The sequence below is a fragment of the Taurulus bubalis genome (assembly GCF_910589615.1).
Source record: "Taurulus bubalis genome assembly, chromosome: 3".
Lineage (NCBI taxonomy): Eukaryota > Metazoa > Chordata > Actinopteri > Perciformes > Cottidae > Taurulus > Taurulus bubalis.
This window is the reverse complement of record NC_136591.1, coordinates 32,524,283-32,551,290: the sequence shown is the minus strand read 5'-3', so window position 1 is coordinate 32,551,290 and position 27,008 is coordinate 32,524,283. Positions and strand designations below refer to the sequence as shown.

The 27,008-nt window shown below is 39.8% G+C and overlaps 1 protein-coding gene across 1 annotated transcript in view; it reads right to left on the bottom strand.

Annotated features, from left to right (window-relative positions):
- The window catches only part of LOC306733537 (exostosin-1), a gene marked incomplete at both ends in the record, with an annotated part of 181,948 nt that overhangs the window by 5,771 nt on the left and 149,169 nt on the right, over positions 1-27,008 (bottom strand). The window contains 5 exons of the mRNA XM_079214790.1: positions 4,709-4,798; positions 11,934-12,029; positions 13,004-13,122; positions 17,503-17,635; positions 23,572-23,691. Coding sequence (XP_079070916.1) covers positions 4,709-4,798; positions 11,934-12,029; positions 13,004-13,122; positions 17,503-17,635; positions 23,572-23,691 — 558 coding nt within the window. The remainder of the gene's footprint in view (positions 1-4,708; positions 4,799-11,933; positions 12,030-13,003; positions 13,123-17,502; positions 17,636-23,571; positions 23,692-27,008) is intronic.

The window sequence follows — 27,008 nt, the reverse complement described above, 5'->3', positions numbered from 1 at the left end:
TGCAGAAAGGATTAATGACATCATGCAAATATAATTTAGCCTTCAGAGATTAAAAGGTTCTTTATAATGTGAAATGGCGTGTGTGTGTGTGTGTGTGTTTAGGTGTGTGTGTGTGTGTGAGGTTATGAGAGAGAGAGAGAGAGAGAGAGAGAGAGAGAGAGAGAGAGAGAGAGAGAGAGAGAGAGACAGAACCCAGATTTTTTGCATTCATAATCTGTCTCTCTTAATTACGGTTTAAAACAGAGCCTTTATATGGCTGAGGAATTCAAGGGAGGACTGGACGTTGAAGACAGCCTCTGTGCGTGTGTGTGTGTGTGTGTGTGTGTGTGTGTGTGTGTGTGTGTGTGTGTGTGTGTGTGTGTGTGTGTGATACATACTAATGGCTTCTACAAGGCCAAAATTGATCCAAGGAGCAGAGGGTCAATCCAGCAATAGATCTGTGACAAATCTCTTCCGACATTTGGGTTTAACGTGTCCAATGTTATCAGATGAAAAGAAGCTACATCACATTTTAGAGCCTGTATCCTCCCTCAGTATGTGGTCTTTTTCCAAAGGCGTTGTGTTTTTCAATCTGTTTTTATTTTTATTTTTCGCTCCATGTGAAGCGATGCCACTGCGGCGCTCTCACTGTCAACTACCATCTGATTTCATGGTGATAAAAGTGAGGAAAATGTGTTTTAAACTGAGCTTGTGTCCAGCAGGTTTGGAGTGCTGTGGCTTTACCAACAGTCCCAGTGTGATCCAGGACAACCAGCTGGGGCGTGAGGACCACTCTGAGGCCAGAACATCTTTTGAGTTACAGCCATTCTCAGCAGGTACATTTCTATGGTGTGTGGTTACATCTGGCCTGATGTATCCACCAACATTTAAACAGAATACTGTCAAACTTTCCATTATCTGCCCTGAACTGTTTATTTTTAATCGATTGCTTATGGCTCCTGACAGTGACCGTTTGAAATACGAAAACGGAAAGTTTAGTGTGAGCCATGCATAGGGGGAGGATAATAAGGATTAGGTGCTGGAGGTTGGTCTTAAAGGTGCTCAATTCGATACTCAGAACATATCTATTGCCACTCAATGACTCTAAACATGCCGATGTCTGAGCCAGCAGCTCGCAGCTAACGGCGCTAACAGCACTAACAGTGGCAACAGTGCTAACAGAGCTAAACGTGTTTTCCTGACGGGGAACCAGATGGTGGGCACTACGCTTTTGCGCAGCCGCCACCTATGAGAGCACTGCAGATGGTGGCCAACAACAGGAGGGTAAGCTGAGGTAACACTTGAGGTTTGAGGTTTGTCTTAACAATAGTAAAAGCCCCTTTTTTTGATAACTCGGCTTAAGATACACAAACAAAGTGTGGCCTCAGATAACAAGATGTGAGATGTATATCGTGATGTATATGTAGAATTTGTACTCAAAAACACATATTTATTTCCCAGTGTGTGTGCAACCTCACTGTTGATATTATTATTATCAGTTACATTTGTTTCTTAATGGTTTCTTTTACTGCACATATAATATGAATGTTTTACAAAGTTGACTTTCTTTTGCAGAAGTCTTTCATTTGTCATGCTACTTGCAGGTGCCGTGTCTCATCTTAAGGAAACTCCTCTTTACTGCCTTCTATTTATAATAAGACAAGTACACGCTGCAGACAATGATCCAGTTATATATCTGTACAGCACTTCAGACAACGGATCAGTCCAACACCCCCACACATAACCTTGGTATAGTCTTACCTGTCAAAATGATGGTACTTGCACTAAATCACACTAAATCAACTCTTTAAAAAGCATCTTGGATCAGCTGGAAAATGCATCGTCACGAAGCTGAAAACAGGGCTGTTTTTCTGAGCTCATGAAGAGTTGAGTTTTTAGAGCTTGGTGGTTGTCAGGGCAGCGATGCTACAAACATATGATGATAATATAGAATATGATGCCTTGCTGTTGATTAAACTACCCAACAGTATATAAAGGAGTTAAAATGACCACAACCGTAGACATATACAGCAGAAAAATGCAACACACACATTAATGCATCAGTAATATAAAGATACATCATAGTAAAACCCTGACAGGGAACATTTTAATGCACCGTGAGTACTACTTTTGATACTTTAAGTACATTTTGCGTCCATACTTTTACATAAGTATAGTTGAATGCAGGATTTTTACTTGTAGTGGAGTATTTTCATAGCGTAGTATTAGTAATTTTATTTTACCCATAAAATGATGCAGATTACGCCATGGCCATTGAGGAACTATTTCCACATCCACCATATTGAAAAAGACTTCCAAAGGGCATAACTCAGCAGCATGCTTGGCCGCCGAATAAGAAACAAAAGCTTTGTCAGGTTTTTTCAATCGTATTCCCCTCTCTAATCTCTCTTCATGGAATAATCATACATTTAATGAGCTGAAACAATGTAATTATGAAATTGGCACAGCCATTCTTCCGCTGAGGTATTATAATATGAAAAGTCCTATTAAAAGCATAATGTTCTCTCTTGCACATTTTCACTCACTTGACATATTTCAGCTCCTTTCAATAAATCCCCTCACCATGTTAAAAGGGCAATTAGAGGAACGGGTTAGTGAGCACAGCAAATATTCCCTCTTCTTCCCGTTCATGATCTCTCTCTCTCTCTCTGACATCTTCTTCTTCTTCTACTTCTTCTTCTTCTTCTTCTTCTTCCTCGCTTCATAAAACAAGCTGTGCGCCCATAAAAGTTTAGTTGTACAAACTTGCTCATATTGCTGTGCCACAAATTGTAGTGCAATAAAGTGTAATTGTGATCCCGCCAGCGTGGAAAAGGTGAACATTGACTCGCTCCTATCAATAAAACATCTCAGAGTTTAAAGATATATTGGATCTCTTGGGCTCATTGGGCTTCACAATCCATTATGGATTGCATCTTTTACTCGCTGAAAAGCTGGAGAGAAACAGGGCTGCTACTTATAATGACTCTCAAAGTAGAAGCACTCACTGAGCATCACAGATGAGCTGTTCCTTTTTTTGTGCTTTTTAGGTCTAAAACATATGAAATTTGTTATTTGTTTTACATGTATTTTTCCCGAAATAGCCATTAAATGTATTTATATTGGGATTTCCATTGTTAGTGGTAGAGTCCGCCATTCCCGTGCTGAATTGAAATTGCCTGCAGTATACATTATCTACACATGAGGAATTCAGAGGTGACAATGCATTTATTTAATCCAGCGTTTTAATCATTGATATCAACCTCACAGTCAACTGTTCACTCTCCCTCAGCTTTATCAGAGCTGTATTAAACCCTGAATTACTGCTGCTAGTTTCATGAAAAAAAAATCAATATTGGTGGAACGGGGGTATGTTTTTACAAAGTGTCAGTTCCACACCATAATTATACAAAAGTAGACCTAAAAAAAAAAAATTATACCAATTTCGAATGTGTATTGGCCTGGTTAATTAAGCTACCTCTATTTTAAGTTTTTGTCTTAGCCTAAGGAATCATACCACTCACTCTGCTAACACGTCAAAGTCTTGATTAACAAACCACTGGGGCGTTTCCCATCCTCTTAAGTAACAAGTGAGACTTTAATCAAAGAGGAGGTTTGACAGTGTAACGATACAGACACAGAGGTAATGGCTCTCGTAAAACTCATGACTGTGAAAGAGCTTTGTTTTACATTTTACCCTCTTCAACGTGCTTCTCTTCTCTCCTTTCCCCTGTGTTCCTTTACTATCTATCACTTTGTCTGCTTTTCTAATCCTTTAAATGTTTCATTTCTGTTACCTGTGATCTTTTCTCTTCTGCACTTTTTCCCTTCCCTTGTTTTCTTTTCATTCTCGCATATTTATCTTTTATTTGGTGTTTTTCTATCTTGTCTTTCAATTTCCTACCCTTTCTTCATTACTCCACTCCAATTTCCTCAGTATTAAGTTACTTTAAAAGACCACCAAACCTAACAGTATCTATCCTAACTCCACATCGCACTTATTTTATTCAAGACTGACTCGAGCATCCTGGCAAATCACTGAGCCTCCACGATATTGAAGTCTGTAATCAGAACTCTGTCTTTTGTATTTTTAATCTGTTGTTGAACTTTGTTGCTTTGCTGGAATTCTTACTCCTCCTACTTGGTTCAATTGTATCTGCTGCATTTGTAGTCATCCTTAAAGGAAAAGCACATTTTCCTCCCTGAGTTCAGTGGCCATCGCAATGTTTGGCAATTAATTTGTAATGAATGGTATTCATGACTGAGCGTGGACTGACTGCCTCATTTAGGAAAGAATCAATACTGTATTAAGACATCACCACCTTTTGCCACAAGCTGACACGGACTGTAGCTTGTTATACAAACATTGTCAGTCTGAATCATTCAGAGGGTGAAGGTATTCAAAAGTGTTGAGATCTCATGACGTGCAGTTCAGTTGTTTTGAAAGTTGAGAAAACCCTCTATAAATGAAAACAAGTGAACTATGTATGAAAACCAGAATGTCAGCCAAAAAGGGATATTTCAGAGTGGAATCCTTATAATACTAGGGTTGACGTTACAGCATAACATAACAGCGTAACTAAACAGCGTAATTCAACAGTGTAGCGCAACAGCGTAACGCAACAGAGTAACGCAACAGAGTAACGCAACAGAGTAACGCAACAGAGTAACGCAACAGAGTAACGCAACAGCGTAATGTAGTGTCAAGTGGTTGTCACCTGCGACTCACCTCATTTGTTGAGAGAACTGAGTCTTCATCCAGACTGAGAATGGCATCAGTGAGGATGACGTCGTGGGGGACAAAACGACTGCTCATCGTCTGGAGGGACAGAAAGAGAAAACTGACAATGTAAACAATGTATTGGTATAAATATCCCATCAAAAGTGATATGGGAATAAGCATCAGTGGTAACTGACCTGCAGCCAGTACTTGATGTTTTGGTTCATATTCTTTTTTGGGGTATTTTATAATTTTTATTAGATAGCTATAGAGGAGTGACATTTTAACGAAAACAATATTTTTAAATCAGGAAATATGTTTATAAGCATTTGAAGAGGTATAGAATTGGCATCAAGATATGAAAAATCAAGGCACAATAAGCAGTCAATGAAGAAATTGTCTTTGTTTCACACCCTGCTGTGTGTCCATCAATCAATGAGCTGACTCAATAGGTTTGGTGTGAGTCTTTATCAATTCACTGCGGAACAGAAAGTGAAGTGAACCTTGATCTATTGGCCGAAAGAGGGCTGCTGCAGCTGATTATTGACCTGTAATTAAAGTGTGAATTATTGAACTGTTGAGCAGAAAAAGAAAACAAGACACAAATCTTGACTTCATGAAAGAACCACCAGATGACACACTTCAGCATCACTCATACAACAATCAGCCCTTCTGTGGGTGTTATTCAAAGAAAATATGGTTATTTTAAAACATCTGGTCCATCAACCATACATCAACCATTATGGTTACCTCTGCATTAAGTAGGAGGAAAACTTATACGTGAAATTGTGTATTTTTTCACAGTAGTGGCATTTAACACAGATTCACTGTCTGAATTAAAGTGTATCGGCTTCATACGCCCCAGGGGTAATATTATGAGGTTTATTTTGCAAAGCAAAGCCACAAATATCTGCAAGTTTAATGTCTACTTCCATCTCTGCTTAATGAGCCGATGAATGCCGATGAAGAAGTTCAGTGTAACATCTAATTAATTTCAACGCAAATCTCCTGAATTATATGAAAGTGCCAAACACACAAATATGCATTAATTCACTGCTTTAAGTGAGTACTCTTGGCAGAAAATGTATTTTGGATGGACGCCCTATAATCAGCAGGCAGGTAATTAGTTCTGTCAGAATGAAGTTCAAAATAGTGTAACAGTCTCTCAGCTTTCTTATAAAAACTGCCATCACAGTGATATTGGCTGAAGTGAATTAGCCACAAATTCAAGAAATTAATGATGTCCATGAGTAATAGAAGCATATGCATGATCCCATGCACAATGCACACACATTGTCAAAGGTCAGTTTACATGAGGACCTCACTGCATTTCCCAGCATCCTTCAGCACCTTGTAAAGGTTTATTTCAAAGGGGCCCTTGTCAGTGCCTGTGATTGACTGATGAGAGTCTCTTTCATTGTTTTTCTCTTGCATCAAGTGTTTAACTAGTTTGTATGCCCCTTTACAAATATATGAGACCAATACCTGTGTATTACATCATCTAGTTGACAAATCATTATGGACTTTAAAAAGAGAAGTTGACAAAACAATCTAAATCTTAATCAGATGGTGAGGACCATGTGATATATTAAAAAGCTCAAAAACAACGTAGAAGTCAAGTCTGTTTCATCAGCAGTCAATCTACCACCTAAATTCAGATGGATATATCTTAACTGTTGGATGGATTGCCATAAAACCTGGGCAGAATTAATCCTAAAACCTTTGGGTGATCTCTTGACCTTTTCACAAGCACCACCCACGGGACAAAGAGAAATACCTCAACACAATTTGGTTGACATTCCTGGTTCCCCTTAGGAGGAATAACTTTGGTGATCCCCTGACAATTTTCATTGCAACAAGGTTAGGTAAGCATACTCAAAACGATAAACTAAGAATGTTTGCCTCTCACACATCGATGGCAGCAAACTACCATCCAAGCCACTGGCCTGACCAACAGGAACAAAATGTAGTTCAGTGTCTTCCCCAAGGACACTTCAACATGTATAGGAGAAGCTGGAGGCGACTGTTAGCCCTGATGGGCAGGTGGCACCTTGCATGGTAGCCCCTGCCATCAGTGTATGAAAGGGTGAATGATGTTGTCATGTTAAAGCACTTTAAGTGACAAGAAAAAGTGTCATATTTACCATTTAACCATCAACCCTACAATCAGTGGGCAGCCAGTTCCACCAAAGTGCTCAACATTATACCTGCTTAACGTCCGGATGTTAGTATCGTGTAGTATTGTGATAGTCGTGTACCGATTACTTGGCCCCCGACTTAGTCCGCACAGCCCTGAAGCCCTGCTTCTCAGAGCGCCGTTTACTTGTTTATTTTTTCCACGTTTATTAATACTGAATGCAAGAATGGATTGGATTGACGGTTTCGGAAATATGTGAAGAACACATCCACAAATGTACACACAGGCAGAGATTCCTTGGCTCGATAGTAAAGAAATGTACTCAAAAATCGTAGATGAACACGCTGACATTAGCAGTTAGCTCAAAGCAGTGCTGCGTAGCCACACAGGGATGCATGTGCATGGCTGTGGAGTCTTGGTCTCGTTTATTGTGATTTGTCAAAATTAATTCACATCACATCCAGACAGACAGACAGACCAAACCCCCCTCTGCCCACTTCCCTTTGGCAGGTGTCAATGCTTTTCGGCCTCCGGACAGAGATTAGATCCCACTGAGATCACTGGCAGTTCAATGGTCTGAACCTTATCTCTATCGTCTTTGTCGCTCTCCTTTCACCCATTCCCCCTCTTTATATTTGCCATGGCTCCTACTACTTCAAGGGGCGTCTTTTGGACATCTGGTCTCTCTTTATGTCGCAGATGTATCCAGATGTCTGTAAATTACAGCTAAAAGTTAAAGAGCACATCTTCAACTAGCTGCATCCTAAACTATCGACAGCTCGTCTCTCGTGATGAACATTGTGACGAGCACCTCATTATTAGAGTAAGAAGTTGTGGGACAGAAATGTTCTTTATTATTTCAGCCTTTATAAGTCAGTGCAAAATACATATAACAGATCATACACAAATATATATTGATTGAAACATGTCAAGGATAACAAAAAAGTTAAAAGTTGTATCTTATTTGAACTTAGTTTCTTTGCTAATCTTGATTTGTATTTAGTGCAATCTGCAACATGTTCAACCTATATTTTATGATTAATAATGTATTGAATTACTTTGTGTAACATGACAGGAGTTGAAAGTAGTGATGAACTCACTCAAATTATTAGCAACTGACAGTGTATGGACTGTTTGAGCATCTTTCAGTTCATTTCTCGTAGCAGCAGGCCCAATAACCCCACAAACTACCAACCTCCCGACCTGCCGAGCACGAACTGGCAGAGAGAAAACGATAGCAAATTGCTGGTGCAGGAAGTGGAGCTTTTAGCAGCTAAACAGCAAGATAATTATCCTAGTAGTTAGTGGAGAATAAAATGGAGCAAATATGAACTCAAATAGACACAAACTCAACTCCAAATATAATATAATAATAATAAATGATAATGTTGATCTGATGTGAAAATAGGCAACTGCTTGCTAAAATGTAACATAACAATTTCAAAAGGCAATGTTAATGCATGTCACAAGTAAAAATAACACATTGTTTTGTCTTAGGATAGAAAAAACAAACACATATCAATCCTACAGGTCTGTGCAACCAGAAATATGTTTAAGTTTGGTTGATACAATATACATTTGGCCAATGAGGGGGATAAAGCCTAAAGGCATTAATTAGAGTCTAAATATAATACACAAAATCATTTTTTTAGGTCAACACAAGACCATAAATTCTCGTCTGATACCGCTGCCTTGACCCTCTGTTCAATCACGTTTCAACATTAGGTCCCACTTGACCTTTGCACTCTTGACTTTTATGCTCCTTTGGTATAATTTAAATGCATAACTAAGGAGTCAGAATCAATGTTCAAGATTACCTTATCAATATTAAATGCAGATTGCGGTAGCAACACATGCAATATTGCAAGGTGATAGATGAAGGTGAGATATCGTCGACATATAGACAGTGAAAGTAAGGAGTCCTTTGACAATATTGACGTGTGGGTCATAAATGCTGAGCCAGCAGGACCCTACTTATAGCAAGGTCAAGCTATGAGCGACATACAGCCGTACAGAGATGTGCTTAAACGATTGCTAAATAATCTTAACTTGTACCATTCGGAATCATTAACAGGGCTTCAGCCGAACCGGAAACCCAGTGTAAACTACAATGATATGTTGTGTACGTATATTGACAGCACACAAGAAAGACTTAGCACAGAAGGACGTGACGGAGTTAGGATTTCTCTTGAGGATAAATGATCTTACACAGTGTAAGAAGACATTGGAAAGGGTTAATTTATCAATTAAATGGATATATGTTTCTGAAATCTCTGTTGAAATTGCCTTTCACCTGACACAGGCATCCACCTCTAATGCCTCATCCGAAAAGTTGCAATAAAAATGAACGAGGTATGCATGTTAAAAAAAAATGTCAACAGCTGCTGGAACAAAACAAAAATCAAACTAAGGCCAGAATAAAACAAAAGATTCACACATTGTATTCAAAGTTCCCAGCAAGTTTAAATGTGCAAAACGAAAGAACAGGAAAGAGTGAGAGAGAGGAAGTAAAAGCTTGCTGATGAAATGTATCCATCCACTCAGCATCATAGAGTAGATACAATCATAACCAACGGCAAATTACTCTGCTGCTGCGCTCTGTCAGGGCAATTTGCAAACTTTCCGTGAGTGTGTGGTTATGATAGTGGGAACAAACACAGCGAGCGCTTGCTAGGAAATAGACTGAAGAGCATCTGGCTGGGCTGCACGACAATATACCACATGACTAATTATAGGACCGTAGTCGCTGTTGGGTACCGGCACACACTCACACACACATGCATATTATTGCCTTTGAGATGCATTTTTATTGTCACCAGTGGAAACATTATTCTAGTATTTCAAGGGGGAGACATTTACATGAAAACAAACAGAAGCAATTAGATAACACAGCATCATGATTAGAGAGAGAGCGGCTTGGCATGTGAGAATGTGACTGGGTGTGTTTTGAGGAAGAAGCTTGATTGTTTGAATAGCTGCGCAAATGAGTAAATTGAAAAAACACGAGACAATTTTGAGCATCATGAGTTCATATGGCCGAGTATGAGAGGACAGGATGTTATCCCATATTACTGCAAATGACAGCAATCCCAACAAAGTCACACTGCCGGCTTCACTCAAATAGCTGATCGAATCTCCCGTCACATCAATCTGACATTATCAAGAGTCTATTTAAACCTGAAAATGCACAATACAATTAACGCAGGACAGAACATGATCTAATACACTATACAATAAATGATACTCCCATTCCAGCAGAATTGTCTCTCCATAGCTGTTAACATAGAGAAGTTGGTATGATTTGCATTATATTCCATCAAATTGAATTTAGGAGGAAAAGTGGTGGAATGTAAATCATTATGTTTATTCAAGTTATATATTGCTACCATGTTGAGGTACCTGCACTAAACTTTAATACCAATATTTCAAATGAATGCGTCTTATACTCCACTATATTTTAGAGTGAAATATTGTACTTTTCAGAGAAAAAAAAAAAATTGTCTGCAGCGGGCGATCAATGAACCTTTTACTTACAAGACTGTTAATAAAAGCCAAATATCGTCTGAGGCACTCGGCAGTAACAGAGCAAATAAAAGCCTTTTTCGGTGATTTCAGCCTTGAAAAGTTAAAACTGAGTAATTAATTTCATCCTTAATGAGCCATAATCAGGGTCCACTTTTGTTTTGCTGCGGGTTTTCATATAATAACAACACGAAAGGGAAACATCTGGCGTTCTCAACAGTGATTTGCTTAATTTCTTGGATCATATATCATGAAATGAAGCGGGATGCCTCCCTGAGGTTATTGCAAAACTCCAAATGCACATCACAGGATCATTTGAGGTACATTTAAAATGTCAAATCCTGTGCTGGTGAGGTGTTCTAATTTAAGAACTAGAGACTTCATAAGTCTGGGTGGATCCTCAGGAGACATTTTGACCATTAAAACCTCAAAGCTAAAGGCTGACTGTATGCTGTCACACCCCGAGCCTCTCTCGTCCTAAAAATCTAATAGTGAGATCACAGTTAATAGTTGAGGACATAGTTGTAACGTTAGGGTAGTCGTCTGCGCTTGATGCTGCTTTGCAATCCGCCCCTGACTTGCAAAGCAGCTGTGAGGGATCGCCTGATAACAAACACAGGTTTTTCAGGTTGCCTTTCTGTGCCACCAAAGAGGTGCACGTCTTCAAGCTACGGCATTTGTTGGAATGTCTGAATAGATTAAATGTACATATTTGGTACTCTGTTTCGTTCACATAATCTGAAAATATATTTGCTTAATTTCTTGAATCATATATCATGAAATGAAGCGGGATGCCTCCCTGAGGTTATTGCACAACTCCAAATGCACATCACAGGATCATTTGAGGTACATTTAAAATGTCAATTCCTGCATGGCAGCTCTGCAACCAGAGGTTCATGAATGTGTGTGTGAATGAGAAGCACATCTTAAAGCGCTTTGCCAGTTAAGGTAGAGTGGCGCTCTAAGTATTGTCGGCGGCTGTGGCTCAGTGGCTAGAGCGGATCATTCTTTAATTGCAAGGTTGGAGGTTTGATCCCCGGCTCCTCCTGGTCACATGTTTAAGTGTCCTTGAGCGAGACACTGAACCCCAAGTTACTCTTGTATGCTATCTGCTTAGGATGGGTTAAATACAGAGGTAAAATGGAATGTATGCTAAATATATTTGACAACAAATGAATGTTTAACTGTAAACTGCAGCTGAAAAGTAAGACTATATGTGGAAGCATTAATGAGGTCAGAGAGGCGTCTTTGTTTTAGTACATATGACTTTTAGCTTATCAACACACACGTGCACAAAGACAAAGAAGCATGCAGATGGTAAAATCCTTAAGATCCAACAGGTATTTTTCCTTTTGAACCCAAACATGTTTTAACCTCTTTCTTTCTAGTGTCTTAAAGTTGAGGTTTGTGGCATTGAGAAAGCAGCTAGAAGCCAAAGGGTCGGTTCTTTCATTGAACAACAAACTCAGAGTCCGTTTGAGAAAATCTGTTTTAGAAAGGGGAGATAAATCTCCTCACTGTTATTTAAAGAAGTATCTTTTAACGTAATGGATGCAAAAAGCCGGCAGCTGTTACCTTGGTCTGTCCTTCAATGACAGTGAGAGGCACGCTGGTGGAGGGCCACTTGTTCCTGGGAGGTAAAGGCTTGTCGCAGTTCCATAAAACCACAATCTATATGGGAAAATAGAGTCAGTGAACATTATGTAAGCATCAACATACTTTTACATACATTTCTGCATAGAGGTGTTTGAAACAGTTGATTTATTCCACAAAGTAAAACATAAAGACTCTCAGGAGGCATTTTTCATCTTCAAACGGTCAGTTTCCTCTAACCTGGTGTGCTATTTGTCAACTTAGGTTATAGATTCCTGAAAGGCATTTGCTGTTGAGTTTTTCAAATGTATTTTCAGGCGCTTTGAACACCACAAACCAAGTGCCACATAGTGCCATTATTTCGGAGAGAAGGCAGACATCTCTACAGCCAATATCTATAAAACAAGGCAACTCACACTAAAACAATCTGGATTGATAAATAGTATTCCAGGATAAGAGGAAACAAATGCATTTGTTGATACTCTCTTATGTGATAATTTTAAGATGGGATGTAAGTAGTCATGTTCATATTGTATCATCCCGAAAAGGTCAAGCAAGTATGTAAAGGTCAAAATAATTCAATGTTAGGAGTATGGCAATTGTAAAGAAAAATATACCAAGATCTTGAGAAAAAAAATCATTAAGTTATGAATATGTCCTAATTTTGTGAAAAAACATCAGAAAATTACAAGAAAACAATCATAATATTTTGCCAATATTAAAATATCATAAAAATTGTATGAGAAGAAAGTATTTTTTGCTTGATTTATTTGAACACCCTCTTGTATTTGAGGAATGGCTGAACCTCCTTGTCAAATTTTACTACCTGAAGATGCAAGTCGATGAAGAAAAACACACAAATAATGCAACGATCGCAGGAGGAGGAGAGCCAAGGAGAAGAAGAGGGGGAAACAACCGAACAGGCTATATTGACACCTCTTCGTATGGTGTTTACTTTGCTTCGTTATTGACTAATCACATTTAATACTGTTTTGCATTATTTCCCTTCGTTGAGCCACCAAATCACAGTGGGACGTAGACACGCTTCCCACCTGTGCACAGAACTTGGACTTGGCTATAGCGATGATGAGCTTCACCACGGGGGAGATCTGGGACTGCAGAGGAGTAACCGTATGGATCGCAGCTGTGAACTGCGGTGCCGGGCTCTTACCTGGACACACACACACACACACACACACACACACACACACACACACACACACACACACACACACACACACACACACACACACACACACACACACAGAGAAACAGTTGTCATGGGTAAACTGTATTTAGGTTTTTAACACAGTATTGTGCAGACGTAGCTCTCCATAAAGCTCCATAACGGTTAACTGGACACAGGGCGCTCTCAGCTGCACCCGTCATCAATCATTGTGACAGGATATATACCCCCCCTGCTTCCCATCAGTGAGCATGAGTAAACACGTCTAATCCAAGAGTTTGATTTGATTGTCTCCTTTAGTGAATTGGGAATCGTGCTGATTTGTTCCTATAAGGAGCCATTGTATTTGCTACAGCCTCACAAATACAACTGTTCTTGTTAGTTACATTGTTTTGGGTGCATTTTATTGTGGCAAACAAATGAACCAAACAGGTCAAAAAGAGAAATAACGAAGCGGAACCAAACCTTAAATTACTATCCACGATAAAGGACGCCCAGTGTACGGCACAATGGGTAAATTGAGTTAAGGAAATTGATCCCCTCTGTGGCAGTCTGTGCAAAAGAAAAATATCAATAATGTAAAGCATTGGTTTTAAGGATTTTATTTGATTTCCTGAATACGTTTTCTGTTCCGTAGTAAATAAAACCGTTTGTGTCTAACTGTATCTTTGAATAAGAGCATATAAAGCCATGTTACATGACGTATCTACATGCACCCTACTAGTTTGATTATTACCAGATTAAGATGAAACACACTTGTTTTCTGTAAAACAGAGTTATGTTCATGCCCGGTGTGAGAACAATATGATTAGCACACAATCATTGAATTTCGATGAAAGAAAAGATCACACACAGCTATCTTTGTTGCATGCCGATTAGGGCTGATGGTGATCATTAATATAATCAACAAACAATTCAGTTTATTAGGGCTGATCCTGAGGCTTTAATCAAACTATGTATTATCTTTTTCTCCGTGATAATCAGGTTATAATGTGCATGGCAATTTTGAGATTACTTTTAGCGTCTCAAAAGAGCCTCCAACAAAATAAAATAAAATTCCTTTCTGCAACAGCAAGCGATACGACTTATAGGGAAACCATACATCTGAGGGAGACAATTCTCTAAATCATCTTTTTTGTTGTTAATATTTTCAGTTTTCTGCACGTAATCTAGAACGAGCTGTTAACACAACCTGAACATGTTATTGCCTTCTAATATGCCACAATAAACAGTTTCCTATTTACACAACCAAAGAAACATTAGCATTATTTTGGAGTTACAAATTCATTTGTAAATCCAATAATTATTTTCCTTCTGACTTTGTTTTGGTCAACTTTTTGCTGCCTTTTTATTTGTTTTTGCTGCCAGCTGTTTCTTGAAACTGAGTGAACCAAAGGAGTAAAGTTGTGGTTTGTAAAACAAAAACAATATCTGAAAGACCGAAAAAAAAAGAAAAAACACTTTGCAGAGCCGAAGGGAGCTTCAGTTTCATTACACACAACCCTTTTCACATTACAGATTTAATTTGAACAATCGGAAAGTGAAAACTTGCCTTTATAAACCAACAAGCAAAATGCTGCTGTGTGGGAAGCTCAGAATATACAATTGGTAACCTGGGGCAGATACAGTATGAGAACACACACGCAGACACTACCAATATTCCCGACAACTAAAGAAGACGAGCATTGCAGGCACATGGCATGCCAAGTATCGGGTGGGTGTGGGAATAGGGGAATAGACATCCTCATGGACGCGTGGAGCCGGAGTGCTCTTTAGTGTTGCTCTATCCATCTCTCTGACACCGGGTCCCCTGACCAGCCATCTCAGGTGGGCCTAGTGGTATTTATGGAAGCACAAGGTCTGACCTTGTGGGGGTCACAGAAATAGGCTCGGTCCTTCTGTTTCATCTGCGCTTTCTCGGAAAGAGCTTTGCCACCTTTAGAGTCATTGAGGTCACCTGTGGGTCATTAGTCCACCTGGCTGTCATGTGAGAGCAGTTAGAGTCCCATCAATCCAGAAAGACGGCATTGTAAGTGGTTCATAAGTGTTGTTCTTTTTCAATAAAGGCTGGGGTCTGTTGAGTTGACAGCTTTGTTTATTTTTTAGTCGGCCTGCAGACAAGAGGCTGTTTTTTATTACACTTCACTTTCTTGCACCTGCTGGAGCCACTGAAGAGATACTTTACAGGACGCGTGTCCTGCTGACCCTTCAAACCAGTAGCACATAGTGGCCGAGTGTTGAAGAGGCATTCTCCGTGAGGGCAAAAGCAGAGAAACCCAATATCCCCCCCCCCCTAAAAAAAAAAATCTGAGGATTCCTTCCAACTCTTAGCAAAAAACTATACAAGAGATTACTGCCAATGCCACTGCACAGGAGACCTCAATGTGCAGCACAATTTCTGTGGGAGGTGAAGCCGGGAGGAAAACGTTTGCAGAAAGAGAAGAAGAGAGAACTTTAACTTGAACACACACATACACACGCCACACACACACAGCTAATCAACACTCAGACTCTCACATAAACACAAACACACACAGAGCAAGGACACATCGTTAATTATTTCCATCAGTATTCTTGATTTTTACCTTTCTGAATCTCATTATCACTTGAGGATTTTGCAATATTGTCTCTGTTACATTCAGGCCAATAAAGCACACTGCATTGAATTGAGTTGATCTGAATGTTTCAGCACCATGGAGAGAGACAGACTGCAGATGTCTCTCCAATCAGGGGTGCGCTCCTTCAGACGTTTTAATCCCTAAACTGAGAGGTTTCAAGACCCACCTTGCACTTACTTCACGGACTAATGGTGCATTTGGGTGGTCATTTAAAACTATTTGAAATTAAAATGAATACATTTTAAAGTGTATCATCTTGAATTGACTCACAATTGCTTACAAGCTGTAAACACTAAAGGTAAACTTGGCCAAGTTCTATGACATCTTAATAAAGAGTATGAGCGATGACTTTCCACTTGAGCACATAGTGGACAGTTGAAAAAAAACACTGTAAAAGTCAGAAAATAACATCAGTGATCAAAGTTTTAACTGGAGACATATTTTGTTGCCGTGTATTGATACTGTCAAAACAATTTGTTTGTTTGTTTTTGAAAACCTAAAGTAGCTTCACAGCACAACTTTTCACGAACAAAAGTGAAGCTATAACTTGAGCGATCACATCAGCTAATTCTTACAGCAACTTAGACCACTACGTCTGAGCAGTGAGTCAAACTTTTTCAAACTAGCAGGCAGAACTTGCAAGTGGTTTGCCATCAAAAGTTATGGGAAGGCAGCAGAGGGAGACCGTCGTCCAAACGGCATTGACGACAAGTTATTCCCACGAGCAGCAGCACTGGAGATGGCAGCCGCTAAAATAGTGATTTACTGCAGCGGGATAAACCAAACTGGCCCATCTTTCCTTCCATCCCTCCCTTCTTTCGTCCTCCTAACCCTTGTGTCCACAATTCCTCAGAGAAAGGCAAACATCGATCTTGGTTAGCCTCAGTCTCTCCAGTCTGCATATCTACACACACCCACGTATATACACACACACCAGTCCACTTTCACCTCACTCTTTGCCTGCAGCTTGAAGAGCTTCAACAGCAGTCTTATGGCACACACACTGCATATATTTACATATATTTTCGCACGTTTTGCTTATTTTATTCACAGGTTCAGTTAATAACCAGTGATGCAATATTTTGCATGAGGTTAGCTTGTACATTTGCTGATTTCTCAGATATGTTTTTTGTGTCCTGCGTTAAGTCCTGTTGGTGCAGCCAACATCCAGCAATGGCCTCCAGGCAAGCTGTTGGTGGCAGAAGCAATAACTTTCTTGGAAGAATTTTTGCTACATTTACAGAAAAACTACGGAGGAACACCTCCCATACTGAATTGAGATAACTGCAACCCCACCCAAATGCCATCTACCATTATATGTATGCCGAATTAGGTATTAACAGTTCCTGGTTGCAATGTACCCATAGTTGCACACATTGGTCAAACCAGACAACCAAGTGCACAATTACTTTGATACTTTTTTTTTTGTACTCAAAGTTCTGGAGTTATAAGGATCTTTTTTTCTATGATTTCCAAGTGGAATTATGAACACTTATTCGCTATGGATTCAGATATAAGGATATTCTCGGAACTGAAAGTCGCACTGAATCTAAAAATATTTCTTTCATGTCTGTGTATTAAGATTAAGAGTCATGATTTAAGGATTTTGGGGACAATCGTGACAACCGGGCGCCAAGGGGTTTTAATCGGCTCCATGAGATCATGTTCGGACAAAAACTGCGGGTGAAAAAAAACAATGACAGCATTTATGCATATTGAATCTCTAACTGACAAGATCAACTCTTACCCAGCATGGCATAGTAAAAAGGGAACTGGACAGGGTCAGTTGAGTACTGGGGGAGTGCATAGAGACCACCGGGAAGGGAATTCCACAACAACCCGTTTCTGGACACATGGGAGTCCACGCGGTCCTGGATGATCTGGAGAGACGGGACAGGAGGAAGTGAAGCATTAAAACTAATTAAAGGAACAAGAACAAAATACAAAAACAGAAATGCGAAGATAACGAGAAACACTAAGGAGTGGGTGTAGTGATGGAGAGGGGAGTGTAAATATGAGGTAGCTGATTGAAGAGAAGTGAAGATTAGAAGGTGTGACAAGAGGAAAAGAAAGACAAAGATGTGATTGTTTGAACAATTTCCTTTTCGCCCTATCAGTCTCTTCATTTCATGCACACGGCTTGCCAAATTAAACAGAGTTGACTTCAGGGTGTCAGTCACAGAATATTAATACAATACACATACTGTATAATATCCTATAATATCATATTGAAAGAAAACCATGTACAGGCAATATTTCCCTTGAATTAATTAGAACTCAGCCACATTGTTTTGACAACCTGCATCCAAACACACAGCTCTTCCCTCTGTCTCCATATTGCTCCATTAGCTTGTATTTGATGGATAGACAGACTGGAAAGGGTAAGAGGGAAGGGACAACATGTAGCAAATGGCCGCGGGTCGGATTCAAACCCGGACTCAGCCTTGGTCCATGGGGCTCTTCATAACGGACTCTTTACACTTAACCCTTTTAACTCCAGATATGTGATCATATTTGGGAATACAAGTGGCCAGCTGTTTAGCTGCAGTGCTTGGGGAACAAGATACTTGAACAGTTCATTTGTGGCATCAACGTGATCCCAACATGAGGAGTCCATTAGTTATTTAGCTAATATTATCCATCCGGCTTGTTACCAAAGGTCAGGTTATATGTTGAGTGTTGTGAGCCTTCAGGGGCCTCAGAGGACCAACGACACAACTTCAACCTGCAGCTGGGCCTCTGGATACACACACATCTAAAAGGATGTCATGTATTCCACTTACTGTAGTATCACTATTACTTTTAAAAAGGATATAATGAAGATATCACATTTAAAACATAGCTTCTTGGATGCTGTTCTCACCCGTGGTGAACATACACATATACACATTTATGTATTTAGGTTAGTTAGTTATTAAGCCTCTTTAAGGTTAAAAACTTGCATTCATTATATCACTGATACTAGTGTGTTTTCATGTGCAGGTTGCATTGTACTGTTGTAGTGTCAAGGTGGAGCTGACTTTATATATTGTTAGATGGTTTCATTTACCACAATAAATCATAGTTTATAAGCTCTTCACATGTTTTATGGGTAACCCTCAAATAACCTTCTAAATTGGACATCAATTTAATTTATAACTCATCCACTTTGCACACCTTAAGGCAATTTGCAAACTGTATGCAAGGACATTTTTAAAGAGCATGCTATTTTACTTTTGTCCATTGTGGTTTGTTTGTGTAATGCAATTGTGATATGAGAATATCCTTCTGGGGATTATTACAGTATTTATTGGGGAATACATGTGGAGTAGAAGTATAAAGTAGTTGGACAGGGACATACTCAACTAAAGCACGCTGTATTTTAAATGTGTACTAGAATGAAAGAGACCAAAACCCAAATATGAAGTGAGATCAGCACACACAGGTACTATATTTGTCTGACGCTGGCAGAGGGATGGTCATGTAGCCGGTTGGCTCAGCAGATAAAAAGAGACAAACTCTTTTCTTTCATAAGAGGAAAGCTAAGAACCACTCGCTCTGTTCTCTCTCCACTTATCACTAATGCAGGCGATGACCTGAGGTCCACGTCTGACGAGGCACAGCAGACTTTCTAAAGGTGTGATGGCTTCAATTACTTGGTGCTAAAGAAGTGTTTTTACATCATAGACGCATGTATTATCACGTTGGTACGCATAAGTGTATGCATGAGTATGAGAAACACATAACTGACAGAAGATTAAAAAAAGGATCTGTATTTGTTTAATTTCAATGTATTGATTGAATGAAGTTGGATTTATAGTGAAGATATCAGGCAACAGAACACTTTTTATTTGAATAATTCTTCATAAATAACTGATATCCACCTTTAAAAAACAGGTCTACCTTAACATAAATACAATATGTTATTAACATTTTTAACTCTACTGTAAGATCTCTATGATACTGAAAACAAAGAATAGATGAACACATTTTTTGGGGGCATTATGGTTTTTCTCTCCAGCTCCAGAGCTGTCTACTGATCTGTGGAGAATTGGCACTAAAGCCAGCTCTCAACACACACACACACACACACACACACACACACACACACACACACACACACACACACACACACACACACACACACACACACACACACACACACACACACACACACACACAGACACCTCGTGAACTGTCAGGCTCGCAGTATGAGGGCCACTGCAGTTATCAACAACGCCTCATTTCACCCATTTAGCCTGGTGGCATGCTGGCTCTGAGTTTTTAGCACATCTGGCTGTCAGTGTGGCTGTCAATGGGCTTCTGTCTAATTTCATACCCTGTTGGCGCTGGCTATTTGGGGGTGGCACAAAGGTGCTGTTTGTGCAGTGATTGTAAGACAAAAAAAGCTGTAGTTTGCTATTAAACTAAAATTTGGAGATCCTTTATAACGTCAGGATTTTACGGGCTGGTCTGTTGATCCAACATTCTGTTATTCTCTGCAATCTACCGATTGATAGCTGGTTATCTGAAACTGTCAGAATCAAAGGTAAACTGTGTTCTTCCTTTGTCATGCTGAATCCTGTTAACTATTGATCAGTTGCTGAGGAGCCAATTAAGCTGCCTGATCACTGAAAAGCTTCTAAAGGCCCCCACAGACACCAAGAAATATGGGGACACCTCATGCATGGTAACTAAGCACCACCATGTTCACTGTACTGGAGAAATGCAGCTGTTGTATGGCAGTAATAATAATAATTTAGTAATAGTAATAATTTTGACTTTCTATCTCAAAATTATGACTTTCTATCTCATAATTTTGAATTTCTATCTCATAATTTCGTCTTTCTATCTAATAATTTTTATATTTTACTGCCACACATGGGCATCCATAGTGTTTCATTACAAAACATTTTAAAACCCCAAAATACATTAAACCCCAAAAATATATCTTAAAGGGAGAGTATGTTTATTTTGAAAGCACAAGCAATACGTTTAATTTGATGGTAAAAGACGCCTTTGCTCAGTATAATACAGTCAGGCCTTTTACTGTGTAGCTCATTACTGAGGCGGTTTGTGACATAATGACTCTTCTTGCATTGTGATAGCATTTAGCATTATTCTGTATCTGCTACTTGTGGCCAATGTTCAGCAAAATATGCAAATTTGAAACATGCATCTTGATCGTTTAGTTTATCGGCACTGAGTTTAATATAAGACACTTAAGGCACAATGCACAGTTTCAGCACAAAATATATTTGTAAAAAAGACATGCCAGATAAAAGCTAATTTGAATGTGCTCTGATGCTGTGAAAGTGTTTAGTTTTTTCCCCTTCTTCTAATCAGTAATATGTGTAATAAAAGCACTATCTTTGCAATAGGGATTAATTAAGAAACTATTTTCTATCTTGAGTATGATGCATCACATGATAGACTGTATGACAATGAACCTCAAATGCATGTGATGAAAACATCTTTTCTACAACATGTCCACAGTTGAGGACGAAATACTGTGATTTAATTCTAAAAGATAATACTAATGATGCCCTATGTTGGTAATTATATTGTTGTGTCGAGGACCCTAATCTGAACAAGCCTGAAGTTGAATTGCGATGATGACTTCAATGCTATTGCAACGATACAAATGATGATAGAACGTGAGGATGATTGTGTGCTACGAGAGAGATCACAGCGATTGTACTGGTGTTTATGCGATGATGATGGCGGTAATTAAGAGGATTATTATGTACTGCGTCTGTATTTAGAGATGCTACGGAGAGCAAATTGTCCCCGAGGACTGAATCAAGGCTGCAGTGAACCAACAACAATAGAGAGTAAAATGAGAGGAGGAAGGTTTTTTTTACTCCAAGTTCATCCTCGACACTTGAGCTGGGGAGGTCATTTAATGAGGGCTCTAATGCTGAGAGCAGGCAGATACACACACACACGCACACACACGCACACACGCACACACGCACACGCACACACACACACACTGCAGCATCTCTAACTCGAGGGCATCTGGGCATACAGACCTCCTTCACATTTGGCCCCTCATACTTATATTGTGTTTGGATGTGTTTGTGTCCAGTCTACATGTGTAAATGTGAAAATCGAACTTTACTTTGTGAAAGACATAATAATATCTATATTCCTAATATTTACCAGCAATGTTATTTGTATTTCATTAAATATTTGTGAAATAAGTTTAAAAATTAATTTAGTTCTAAGATGTAAGAAATAACCTTTTGGCATCACACAGAAGCCAACACACACTCCCTCTCTCTCTCACACACACACACACACACACACACACACACACACACACACACACACACACACACACACACACACACACACACACAGACACTCGAGCATAATACACTTAAAAATCTTTACATGTCGAGTTCTTGCTTATACTGCATGTTAATAAGATGGACAAATTATTCATAAAACCCTATATGATAAATGGACTGCACTTGTATAGCGCTTTCCTAGTCTGACCACTCAAAGCGCTTTCACATTACTTGCCATCATTCACCCATTCATACACTGATGGGAGGAGCTACCATGCAAGGCCCATCAGGATTATAACTAACATTCATACTACTTTCACACACCGTAGGCACAGCTACGGGAGCAATTTGGGTTTGAGTGTCTTGCCCAAGGACACAGACTAGCAAAGCACTAATCCTCTGATTGAAGGACGACCCTGCTCACCACGAACCCATTCACCCATATTGTAGCAAATTACACAAAATTGTCTGTATATAACAATATTTTTCAGATTAAAGTTGCAATATCTGTTCTTTCTACTTCTAATATCTTTCTACCTTTCATATGTTCATGTCACCAATACACAATAGACTCCGTAGAGTAAGTTAATGCTGAACTAATCAATATTTTCATATTAATAATGGATCAAATTACTTTGTTTGCAGATGCAAAACCGACTGTGTGCTACCTGGTGAGTATAGCAGAGCTGGTGGCAGTTGGTGGAGACCAAAACAGAGGTAAGTGATTATCAGACTTTGAATGAAAGACAATGCTGCTCTGTGCCTGGTGGATATGTAAATAACATGTTTGTCGTGCCAATTAAAAAAAATATCACATTTACAAGGTGATACCATGTCAGTGTTGTGTCACCAGCTTTCTCCGCTGCCCCCGAGTGGCCAAAATAAGAATTTAACTGATCAAAACATCGGCATTTGGGTCGCATGTGTGTGTGTGTGTGTGTGTGTGTGTGTGTGTGTGTGTGTGTGTGTGGGTGTGTGTGTGTGTGTGTGTGTGTGTGTGTGTGTGTGTGTAAAGATGTACGTTAAAGTATATCTCTTAAGGAAAATGCACCCGTGCTTTTGAAAAGTAAAACGAAGTCGCAGCAACCTCATATCTGATCGTACAAGGATTGTCACGTTGTGAAGGTGCATTTTAAATTATTTCTCCGTGCTGACAGGAAGGTGGTTGAAAAAAGGCTGTTTTGTAAAAATGCAACAAAAAGTAAACCCAAACCTCCCAACTCCATCGAAAACTTTTTTTGCGGTGGCCTTGAGCAAGACAAACAGCCCCCAATTAATTCAGTGGAGCTATACTGTGGTTACTCTAAGAAGAGGTGGAAATGTATGAATGTGAAGCAGAACATTGATGGAAAGGAGGGGGCACATTCAGCAAAACCTTCTTTGTAAAAATATGACTGACATCTTTTAAAAGTTTATCTTTGGGAGGTGAGGCATCGCCAGCGGCGATGTACAGTATAGAGAAAGACAGAGCCGGTTGGTTGATTAAATCAAGCTCTCCTGACAAAACTCACATAAAGACCATTTCTCTCACATGAGCTTACCTCCAGAGTAGTTAAGACGATTTTGGTTACAGAAGAAAAGTAGGCATCCCAGAGGAACTGGGTCTGCTGGCGGAGAGCCAGGATCCTGTCACGGCCCACAGACCGGGTAATGGAGGGAACCTGGAGGAAGAGGAGAAAGAAGAAAAGCCAGAGGACAGAAATGACAGTGAGCTAGATTGAGTTAGATGTTAAACAATTTTGAGTGAGAGGATGGGAACCAGTGTGGAAGACAAAAAGAAGAAGAATAAAAAGCAGAGCGCCAGCAGACAGGTGGAGGAAGCATAAGTAATTTTGACGATGTGATTTTGAGACCAGATTAGAGGAAAGTCCTCCGTCCCTCAAGACTCTTCTACCCACACATCTCACTCTGTCTGTCAGCGAGCTTATCCTCAGGACAGTTTGGTAACTAAACCACCTGCTGTCTCACACACACACACACACACACACACACACACACACACACACACACACACACACACACACACACACGCTATAGCTGACTCAGGTTGATCGATGGTGCGGTCAGTCTGTTGTGATGGAGCTGGTACTTTGTTAATTATTGTGACAATAAATATTGCAAAGATCAGCCACACACCATTTTGCGATATTATTTGTGAGTTTATTTTCCTCCTAATAGCAGATATGTGCTATGAATATATTATTACTGCTATTGTTTCAAGTCAGGCTGAGTGAAATGCTTCCACAAACCGCCTAGCAAGTTAAGAAGCGCCTCACTGCTTTAGCGTGGCACTGCATTTGCATTAAAGCACCAATTAGTTAGTCTATAAAACGAAAGGAAATATTGAAAAATGTCACAATTTTCCTGAGCCCAGTGTGACGTTTGAAGAAAAATGGACGTGACAGTGAACGCAAATCCTCACAATTTAGAAGCTTAGTTTATGGCTTGATAAATGACTTAAAGGGACAGAATGTAGGGTTTAGAGGGATTTAATGGAAATGGAATATAATATTTATAACAATGTTTTCAGTGTATAATCACCTCAAACTGAGAAAGGTTTCGAAGGGTGTATTCAGCAGCTTTAAAATGAAGCCTTCACATTTCTATAGGGAGTGGGTCCTCTTCCCCGAATCCGTCATGTTGTTTCTACAGTAGCCCAGAAAGGACAATCCAAACTCTGGCTCTAGAGTCTAGAGAGGGGCGTTTAGTTGGTTGCAATCTGCAACCTCACCACTAGAGGCCACTGCATTCTACACATTGCTCCTTTAAACAATTTATCAACAGTCAAATGTGTCACCAATTCAAGCTTCAGTGAGTTCTTTATCTCTGCCGTGTTTTGTCAACCTGCTGTACATCATGTAAATCCATCATACATCATATATATCCCGACATATATTAATGATTGTTTATTTTTCTTGGATGAATATGAAGTTCTTTGCCTCCAATGTACCAACAAACTCTGCAAACCGGCTGGCAAGACAAGGTCCCAGCTCACATTGTCATGAAGGACGTGAGCAGCTGGCTTGTGCCTTGCAGCAGAGACCCCCTCCGGGAGAGGCAGCGGAGGGATGAAATCAAGGGAGACAAGGATCCTGCCAACCTGACCAGCGAGCTAAACATCCTGACGTGCCAAGGAAGACGGAGCCGGACTCTCTCTTGAATCACAGTTTGGAGAAAAACAAACTACCTCCTCGATGAGGTCAGACACACAACCTCAGCTGCCCAGCTCAGCTTGACAATGGAGCTGAAAGGGGAATGAGTAGCGGTGGAGCCAATGTTCCTGAAGAGCCTCATCAGTCCTCAAGAGGCGGTGGAGGATTTAGGATCGGTGTGTTCCGGTGTTCTGGCCAAGAACCCAAACACCTTTTCACAGAAAGTTATATTGCCAACAGTGGAATAGTGACTGATAGTGCTACAATTGAGCATTAAGCTACAGGGTTGAGATTTCACATCAACTAAGGGGCGTTGTTCGGCATGACATGGAACCTAATACCTTGTCATCAATCAATCAGATGCTTGGCTCAATCCCTCATTGTGATCAATGAGCTTCTTGACGCCTTATGAAGCAGCTGCTAGTAACGATGAGCCTGTCATTCATGTTCTGAACTCATTTTCCATTGAAATATGATGTGTCCCTCCAAATCCAAAGGCTTTTGCTTCACTAATATGATGGGGAACTACCATCAAATAGTTTATTCATGATTCTCACCGTGTATATTGTGAATTGACCTGTTTACACGGCTGGCATTGACTCCATTTTGTTTTTTCCACCTTCTTGATATTTTTCACTTATATTTGGTATATTTGCAGTTTTGCACTCTTTCCCACTTTGTCATGCAACTGCTGCACAACAATTTCCCTCGAGATGAATACGTTTGTTATCTTAAAAGTGCAGTTTAAAGTAAACTGCTGTCAGGCTGCATTGAGACACACAACAACACGGCATGAAACCCTCAGCCCCCTCATTTATTTAAAGCAGACCACTGCGTTGTTGTAGCAGGGGGTTGAAAATAACTTTAACCTGACTATTGAGTTCAGCACAATGCATCGTCATCGGGCCGGGTGCTGCGTTGACCAATCAAATACGAGCAGCACAAACACACATTCCTAGTGGATTTCTCAGTAACATGAACACCGTATTTCTTTCTGGATTGTATTTCCCTTCTCTGACTTCGAACTATATAATGCAGATTTAAACTACTTGATAATCCAAGATTAACGGTTTAGTTTGTGAAAACCAAAAAGTACATAGACACAGAACTGGAGGTTGTGTTGCTGTTGACGTCAGTGGGATCATCCGCCGACAGCAGAGCGAGCTTTAATTGTTCAGCTCTCTGAGGTGGAATATAAACAACACCAATCAAATCAGCTCAATTCTCTTCCCCTCGATTGACTCTAATAGTGTTTATGTTTCTCAGCAGGCGCCCTGTGTGTGTGTGTCTGTGTGTGTTGTGCATGTCACCACTCCACAGGGGGAATCGAAACTCTACATATTAAACAGCCAGGTATTGCAGTTCTCAGTGATGTAATTGAAAGTAATGAGATTCAACTCTCTCTCCAGGTGTTAGAGCTCCGATGTTGTGTTGAACAGTGAGTTTGTGTGCGTCTGTGTGTGTGTGTGTGTAAGAGAGAGAGCGAGAGAGAGACAATAAAGACAAAGAGGATCCATAATCTGTTTACCAATCAGAAACAGGTTCATTATTGTATTTTCATTACACTGTACAGATGCTGTCATCGACACCAAATAATTAAATGTTTTGGGGGTATTTTATTGCTTTTAATAACTCAGTTCAGTTGTGCTATAAAGCCACATCCTGAGCTTGAAAGAGTCTATTCTGACACTTTATTTCCAGGTACGGCTTGATCTCTTGCCGTCTTGGCAGCTGTCTCAGTGCTGCAGTAAAACAAAATGAAGCTGCTTGAAGGTGTCCTTAAAGTCTGGGAGGCTTTGTTTTCTAAAACACAAGAAGTGCCACAC